The sequence below is a fragment of the Sinocyclocheilus rhinocerous genome, unplaced genomic scaffold (genome assembly GCF_001515625.1).
Source record: "Sinocyclocheilus rhinocerous isolate Xijiao unplaced genomic scaffold, SAMN03320098_v1.1 scaffold4561, whole genome shotgun sequence".
NCBI classification, from domain to species: Eukaryota; Metazoa; Chordata; class Actinopteri; order Cypriniformes; family Cyprinidae; genus Sinocyclocheilus; species Sinocyclocheilus rhinocerous.
The window spans coordinates 231,964-240,946 of NW_015657966.1; the positions used below are offsets into that span (position 1 = coordinate 231,964).

General features: G+C 38.1%; 1 protein-coding gene across 2 annotated transcripts in view; it reads left to right on the forward strand.

Moving 5' to 3' along the window:
• Positions 1-1,996: 1,996 nt before the first annotated feature.
• The window catches only part of LOC107721813 (transcription initiation factor IIA subunit 1-like), a 15,308-nt gene continuing 8,321 nt past the window's right edge, over positions 1,997-8,983 (forward strand). Inside the window, exons 1-6 of one of the 2 annotated variants that reach the window (XM_016529982.1) lie at positions 1,997-2,242; positions 4,188-4,289; positions 4,384-4,540; positions 4,633-4,697; positions 5,383-5,458; positions 7,383-7,516. In XM_016529982.1, the coding sequence (XP_016385468.1) occupies positions 2,213-2,242; positions 4,188-4,289; positions 4,384-4,540; positions 4,633-4,697; positions 5,383-5,458; positions 7,383-7,516 (564 nt within the window). In that variant the 5' untranslated portion in view covers positions 1,997-2,212. Of the gene's footprint in view, positions 2,243-3,940; positions 4,041-4,187; positions 4,290-4,383; positions 4,541-4,632; positions 4,698-5,382; positions 5,459-7,382; positions 7,517-8,983 lie in introns of those variants that run through there. The other variant, XM_016529980.1, reaches the window with a different exon arrangement.

Sequence of the window (8,983 nt, forward strand, 5' to 3'; positions counted from 1 at the left end):
TTCTCAAACGTTAGCAAAAACATTATACATAACATTCCCATAATATTTGCAAAATGATAAAAATGCAGTAAACGTTTCTAAAATGAGAAGATTCAAAAATAATATTTTTAACCTAATGGGAACATTAGCAAAACTTTTTTATAACATGTTTTGTGAACTGAGATTTTATATCATCACCTTTACAGAAACCATTTTGTTTATGAGATGTCCTGTGTGTGTGTGTGTGTGTGTGTGTGTGTGTGATTTTGTCTGCTTTAACTGCAGTCTTGACTGATTTATCCCATGATTAAGGTGGCTTGATTGCTCGGAGTTTGGGTGTGGCTAATGGGACTTAATGATGGCCGTATGCAACTGGAGCTTTATTCATAATTAAAGGCAATACAGGCTTAATCAGCAGCCACCAGCTCCCTGTGCTCACTGGAGCCCATCTCTGTTGCTATGCAACTCCAGGAGCCATAAGCAAGCAATCTGTGCTTGATACATTTTATTAGTCTTTGTGTTGAGTCTGTATGAGTAAACCACTACAGGTGTATTTTATACCTTTAATAATTTCATTTTGAGTGACTTTTCTTGCTTGAAAGACAAGCCAAAAATGTCATAGTACAGGACGAAATGCAAAATGCATAGAGAGAGTGTTTCATTTCAGATTAAGTAAAATGAAAGTGAGTGAAATTCATTTAAAGAGAATTTAACATTACATCACTTGCTCACGAATGGATCCTCTGCAGTGAATGGGTGCCGTCAGAATGAGAGTCCAAACAGCTGATAAAAACATCACAATAATCCACACGACTCCAGTCCATCAATTAATGTCTTGCGAAGTGAAAATCTGTGTAAGAAACAAACTTAGACTGCTGATTTCAGCAAAAATATGAGTCCTCTATCCATATTGCTTTCTCCAGTGATAAAGAGTCTCGGCTGAATCAGGAGAGAAATATGCATTGATCAAGCACTGCATAGAAGCAAAAACAGTCAAAAAAAAAAAATATATATATATACTTTTTTTTTCAAATCTGCAATAATTCACAACGAAACACAGTGTCTCCACAACATGGCGACGGTGGCAACAACAATACTACAGCGAGAATAAAAGTTACACCTTCTTTCTTTGCATGAACATTTGGGCGACGTTATGCAAATCTTCCCACATAGTGAGGGAGATATGTGGGGGCGTGTTAGAACGAGCCGTTTTAGGTAGGCGTGGTTGACTTAACTTTTATAAAGAATATTTCTTTGGATTTGAGACTTTAGTCTTTGCAACTTTACAGATCTTCTTTATGCACCAAGAGCTTGTAACACTCCAAAGAGAAAGGAAAAATTTAAATCGCATCATATGACCCCTTTAAATCTGAACAAATATCTGAATGTGGACAATCCTCTTCCTAGTGAGGCAGTAAAAATACTCAGTTCCTTTATTTAAACTTCTCGAAATATTTATCTCCAAAAACGTTGACACTGTTAGTTATTCCTACTTATTTAAAAGTGCTGAGAAATAAACCTAAATCTAAAACACAAGCATAAGAATGTTTAAAATTAATTTTAGGATATAAACCAGTTGCTCATGGAGTGGTACATATTGCCCTCGTGTGGTGAAAATGGTAACTCCTTTAGGCTTTTGGAGTATACATTTCTCCATAACTAGTTTTAGCCATTTACATTTTGCTTATATTGTGCAATTTAAGCATAACTAGAAAATGTGATGCAAATTTTGATGTTTTGACGAAAGCATTTCCTTAAAGTTTAAAACTGTTTTAAAAGCATAAAGGTTGACGTTTTCATATCATTAGGCATGCAGAATGGCAGAAAGGCTAATAAATAAATTTGGTTTCAATAATAATAATAATAATAATAATAATAATAATGTTTATCCAGCTTCCAAGGCGAAGGGCTGATCCAGGATCTGCTGACTAACCGTGTCACGTCTGCAGCAAGACCGCGTTGAAATCTCGCGATATTTCGCCCAGTGCCTGCTTGACCCTGCCCTGTGTTTCGCGCAGCTCCGTATATAAAGGCGGAGGACCGGAGAAGACGGACGGCTGGGGAGCAGCAGCCCTGGGACTGTGAATAAGACCGTAAACGGCTGTGTTTTTATTTCCAAAAACTTTAACCGGCAATTTTTTAAACGTTTTAGAGGTTTCCGTGCTTTTTTTAAATGCTTCTTGGGGTTCTTGCTTGATATTCGCGGTGTGTTTTTCCCCTCACTGCGCTCATAATGGCGAGCTCGGCTAACTCGAACCAAGTGGTAAGGATCAGACAAACGGCACTCATACTCCAAATCACACACGTGTCCAAGCATTGTAGTTAGACGCAGTGCATTTTAACCAAACCCACACTTGGCGTTTTCAATAATAAAACATATTAGTCACACGTACACATCAAATCTGGTCCATTTGAGCTCTTTTTTTAAGGGAAGTGTCTGCGTGTTTGCTGACAGGGAGAAAACACAGTGGCTCTGATCCATTGCATTAAGCTTTATGGTGTCTTAGAAAACGCTTTTCTGTTAAACTAACACGGACTTTGTTACGTGTAAAAAGCTGTGGAAAATAAAACGTTGGCTCGCTTCGTGTAACTCGATATTACAGTTTGTTACTAAAGCACCCTTTGAGTCTGAAAATGTACCAAAACAAGTTCAATATGTGTGCGTGTATATCAAGGGAGAGCAGAGTTGTGTTTGGTGTCCTGCGTGTTTAAAACGAAAATCTACATCACCACAATCTTATTTTAACGAGGTGAACATAACCCCCCTATATCACCAAATCCCATGCATATAAACCCAAATATGAGCCGGTTTTCACAATAAAGCAGGTTGACGGAAGCCTGAGCGCTACAATGCGTGCGAATGCCGTTTCATCATGGCTACCGTCGCCCTTCTCTCTGCGTCTCTCTCCGCCTCTGACCCTCCTTCTTTCAGACGCCCGGTTTTATACAGCCATACCGGCGCTCTAATATAGTCTGCCCGGGATGGGAAGGTGCTACTCGGCGCTACGTCACCGGCTCTGCATATAAACACCAGACCGCGCTTTAAATAGTGAGCCGACGGGACACGGACACGGACCGCGAGCCTGCTGCTTATTTTCCGTTTGAGCAAAAAATGTATTAGTGGCGCCGTAGCGGTAGTGGTTTCTAGGTAACGTTAGAGAAAGACATTTTCTTTCTCATTCCGGATTAGCGCTGCATCCGGAATTGCACGCGTTTTGAAGATTGTTTCTTTCTTCAGTTTCGTCGTGTGCAGTTAACCGTGGCGCGGATGACGAGCGGCCGCCCGTAACGGACGCGTTACTTGAACGCTTTGCGTGTATTTATAGTGCTTCGACTCCGATCCGATTACCAAATGGTGATTGGGGAGTCAGGCTGAAATCCGCGGATCGGTTCGGTTCTTTTGAACAATTAATTTCGAAGAACTGGTGTTTGTTACGTAATTACGTCATCCCCGGTGTTCCTTCAAACCCTGAAGTGTGTTGTTACTTTTTTTTTTTATTATTATTATTAAACAACTATAAATACATTATAATAGAATCTCAGAAAATATAACATATAAAAAAAAAATTGCAATCTAAATAAAACAAAACAACACAATAATCAACAGTGAAGTAAAAGTGGGGAGGAAAAAAAAGTGTTGTTACTCTCTAAGACAAGCTTTACAATAAAGCCACATCTAGGCACATGTTTCATATGTTTATTGCTTTCTGTTACTTTTTTGTCATTTGTCCCAGTTTGGTTTGTTGCAGACTCAAAGTATTTTAGAAAAAAAAAAAGCTTAAATTTTTTTTACAGACAATACAAAATGTATTTTTTGACTGAAAAATGTTTTTTTTTTTTTTTTTTTTTTTTTTAAACAAACCGTTCATGTTTTTGATGTCATAAAACCAAAATGTAAACCTATTACTATTGCCTTTATTTTTTTTTTACATTTCTGCTATTCGTCTATTAAAGTAACTTTTTGCCTCATCGGTCAAATTCTCAATTCACTCCAAATCATCGGTTCTTGGCTCATCATGACATGAATCATGTTGGCAAGAGATTCTTTGTTCATTGTGTCAGTGAGTTGATTCATTTCAGTCCAGTTTTTGAACAAATAGTTTGTGTTGACATTGTGAACCGATTCAACCAACTCCTTAAAGAAAAGGACTCATTGATAATATTGATTTGTTCAGAATATTTTGTGATTCAACTTGTTTGCATTGTAGCCTAAACTGTATCGTTCAGTGATGGAGGATGTCATCAGTGAGGTCCGAGAGCTTTTCCTGGACGAGGGAGTGGATGAACAGGTCCTGATGGAGCTGAAAACGGTAAGATGTTTATTGTTAAGATGAATATTAAAGTGCTGCACAGATGGATGGTTTATTAAAACCTGCGTCTCGCTGCCCTTCTGTTACTGAGCAGCTGTGGGAAAATAAGCTGATGCAGTCCAAGGCGGTGGATGGGTTTCATACAGGGGAGCAGCAGGTTCTGCAAGCTCAACAGCAGCAAGCCCAACATGCTCAGCAGACGCTACAACAGACCCAACCACAGCAAGTCCTCCTGCCTCCAGCCCAGCAGGGTGAGGCCCGATCTGAACATGCACATGTTTTTAGAAATGAAATAAGATCCAGTGTATATTTAATAATAAACGGTTTGTGTGTTTCTTCTCAGCTACTCAGCAGCAGGTCATTGTTCAGGATCCTAAGATCCTCCACCACATGAGCGCTACTGGAATGGTGAGTGTGTGCGCCACATTTGAGCTCTTCTCATTCACATGTTAGTGTTTTGAATATTGAAATATAGACCTTAGGGTAGTGCCATATTTAATCTTTGACCGGAATGAAAACAAGGCTGTGAGGTATAGAAGTACAGTGTGAATGTTTGTACATGGTTTTTATCATTCAGGAGCTGAAAAAAAAGTTGTTCTAAAAAGTGATTCCAATGATATTGTTCCTCTGTGCCATTATAGTTGTTTTGGATTTTGCTGTTCTTTTAAATTTAGAAAAAAATTTTAAAACGGTCTTTATCGTTATCATCCTTGGTGTGAACGGTGCTTTAGAGTTGGCAGCATCACTGAACATTTGCAAACTTTAATGCGGTCTGAACATGCCAACATTACCTCACCATTACTCACAATCCAGAAAACTCCTACTGACAGTGAATGACTTAAGTGGTTTGGTTACTGTAGTTCCTGGTGTATGTGAACACCCTGTAGGATCAGCATTAATGCCAGCAGGAGAACAGATGGGCGGAGTTTTCCTGGAAAACGCTTTAGACAGAGCTGGGCACTTCAAATTGGATTACACAGCAGATTCCAACAAGGATATTGTTCTTGCTCTCTCACTCTCTCTCTACCTGATCGTTAATGTATGCGTGTCCTCTGTGGATTCGATTTCTTGTTTCAATCTCTTGTTCCACTAGAGTGCAGCAGCCACAGCAGCAACTTTGGCTTTACCCGCAGGTGTATCACCGTTTCAGCAAATTATCACCCATCAAGGTAAGACATTACACTCTGACATGTTCCATAGCACAGTGGTTCTCAACCAGGGGGTCTCAAGATGACTTAAAGTAATTATAAAATAACTTAAATGCATATCTCATTATCATTTTCACTGCCATAATTGGACTTTTCATTTATTTATATAAATGAGTTCATTTTTCACCATACTTCTCGAAGCACGCAATCCCATTATCAGGCTAAAGTTGTTTTTGAGTATTACTCTTGATTTGTGAGGTTGCTTTGGATAAGTGTCTGCATAACAAATGTATTAATAAAGTAGTTACAATCAGGAAAATCATGACATTGCAATTCTCCTTGACCCTCCCCTTAACATGCGTTATCGTCGTATTTAATGAGGGCAGGTGCGTTCTGAACAACGAATGTCTGTCCATCAATCCCAAGAGCCATACTGCTGCTGGATAAAGATGTTGAGTAAGACGTCAAACTCGGACGTTGTTCTGTCAGTGGATGTAAAGAAACAAGAACCTCCAAAAACTTTGCATTTATTCAATGACGTGCCTGAGCAACTGAATGAAAATACACTGAACAAAATTATAAACGGAACACTTTTGTTTTTGCCCACTCGCATTTCACAACAGACCTATTCGTCAATTATTCATGATGCCGGTTTTTCAAAAAAATCTATTCTTGAATGATACGGCAGTGCCAAGCATTTTGTCCTCTGAGGCAATGCAGGTAAATACATTTGTTTAATCTTAGTGTGTTTGTAATAGCGTTAAATACTGGTTTGACGTTTATTAAGAGACCAAGTGTGTCACTGGGTGTTGCCAATAAAATCAGTGGATACGAGTACATGCAGCGTCTATTACACAAGTAAAAATAGTACTTTTAAAACTATATACTGATAATTAAGCAAACAAAATTAGAGGACTTAGAGAATTAAAGGAGGGTGTGGATACGATGCGAAGAAGTTAGCCAATCACAGCAGTGGGGTTTACTTTAGTTTCTGGTAATGCCCCTTTAACTTCTGCTTTTCACAGAGACTGAAAATAAGGATGAAATATGATCATTTTTACAAGCATTGAACCTTTTTGGTGCCAAAAAACTGCAAACTTTAAACTTGACTTGAGAACCAGTATAAAAATCTGGAACTGCATTTCGTGACAACTTTCTTCTCAAAACAATATTTCGTGTCTCCATCATTGTGGTAAAAAGCTGAGCATTAAGTGACTGTAAATTATCCCTTAAATGTCTGTATTGTTTAAACTTGTTCATCTGTCTGGCTCAAAGATGCTTGTGTTGAATGAGCTAATAAAATTTCAACTGGTCATCAACCTGTCACTCACATAAAATAACCATCCATTTAGTTTGCAGCACCCTCTTTCTACAATCCAATCAATTCCTGGTGGACCAAATCAAGTCCTGTCCTCACTTTTTTTTTTTTTTTTTTTTTTTTTTTCACTCCAAACTCCCTGAAAACTGCGGTGTTGTTTTGTTCCTGTAGCTAATACAATACAAGCCAAAAATTGAAGACTAAACTATTAAATCGTTTTCATTGCGTTTCTCTGCCACTTGTGCATTTGTAGACGTCATTTGACAAACCAGAAACTACTTCATATAAACTTATAATGGTCCTAAGAGAGGTATAGAAAAAATAACAATTTATGTAAGAGCAAATGATACGTTTTTATTTATTTAAGGCCTCATTACTTCCCCGGTGTTGAGGATATTAGGAACAATATATTTCAGCCTGCTACATCAGACATTTAGACACCAGCCACTGTATCCTGGCAACGGTCTGTGTGTGTGTGTGTGTGTGTGTGTGTGTGTGAGTGTTTGTGTGTGTTTTTTTTTTTTTTTTGTCTTGTTCACGGTTTCAGTTTCATGACTACTTTGTTCATGTTAACACAAGTGTGAATGCCTTTAAAAAAAAAAGCCCATCTCTCTGTTGTGTGTTCAGGTCAGATCCTGCAGGTGGTCCGAGCTGCCAATGGAGCTCAATACATCATTCAGCCACAGCAGCAAATGGTGTTGCAGCAGCAGGTCCTGCCACAGATGCAGCCTGGAGGTGTGCAGGCCCCTGTCATACAGCAGGTCTGTGCTTCATACTTCACATAACACTGCAAACTCTTTCTGTGCACCAATAGTGACACGTTTGTTCTAGTTCAGTCACTGGATGCTGATGGGTGTGTTGTGACAGCATCTACGCACTTGAGTGTGCTTTGTTTCCCCGAGTCAGCAGAGGTCCTCATCATAGCTAATGCAAGATGTCTGTCAGATCTCTTGTTTGTATAAAAGGCAAATATCAGAACTGATAGAGGACAGTTTACAGAAAGAGAAGTAGAGCAGGTTATACTATTACAGAGTTACTTAAGTGGTTTATAGATGTAGACTAAAAATAATCTATGAAATTTATGGTAAATAATTTTTTTTTAAAAAGGCAGCTGTGGTTGCCAGAGATTTACTGTTAAAAAATAAATAAAAGGCAGCAACATAAAGTTACTTTAAGTAACTTAAATTTACAGTTTCATTAGCTCATGTAATCTTAATGTACCCAAGTGCAAAAATATTTTGTTCCTTTTGTAATATTTAACTTTAACTTGGGTATAGTTACTTTAAGTATTACACTTTTTTTTTTTGCTTGATTATTATTATTATTATTATTATTATTTACTTATTCACCACGCAAGTTGATGAGAAATAGTACTTCTTACTTGTTTTATTTTAAAGTCCCCATGAAATCAAAATTAAAGTTTTTTGGGTGTTAGTATTAATATGTTAGTCTTAAGGTTATCTGTAAGGCAGTGTGCTCCAAAACAGTGACAAAATTCGCATTTAGAAGATATAAGCATTCAAAGCTTGCAGTTCGTCACTTCCGCCAAAACGGCTCAACGATTTTTTTGACGTCACATCGTACTTCAGCTTCTCATCAAACTTTCTGTCCAATCAAATGCTCTCTAGAATCCGAAGCGCCCGCCCCTACACTATAAAATAGACGCTGAAGCCGCGGCTGAAATCGGTCACTTGTCCACAGACCACCACTGCACCGCACACACACTCTGCTCCGGTCCAGATAACATGCGCGAGTCGGCGCAGACCACAAAATGTATCGGAGCTATTTGAATACACAGAATGCTATATTTTATAGCAATATGGATGAGATTGTGACTGGCATACCCTGTCAAATGCGGCTTTACGGAGCTCAACGGCTCTAGCCCAAGCTGTGATATAAACGTACGCTATTGGCCATTTTAAAGAGGGGTGGGGCTGCTTGATATGTCCCGCCCTGTCTTCCTGTTTCAGTTAAAATGACGGCAACACAGAGTAACGCTGCGTGTTTCTAAGCATTTCAGGGGACCTTTAAGTGAACGGTGTAATACTTGAAGGTATTATACTTGTATTTTTATTTTAACTTTTTTAAATGTATTTTTACTAAAGTATTATTTTTTTGGCTTGATTATTTTACATATTAACTTACGATGCAATTAGATTAAAAAAGATGCATATAATACTTCTTTGATTTTAAGTTTTTTTTTTTTTTTTTTTTTTTTTGTTTTTTTT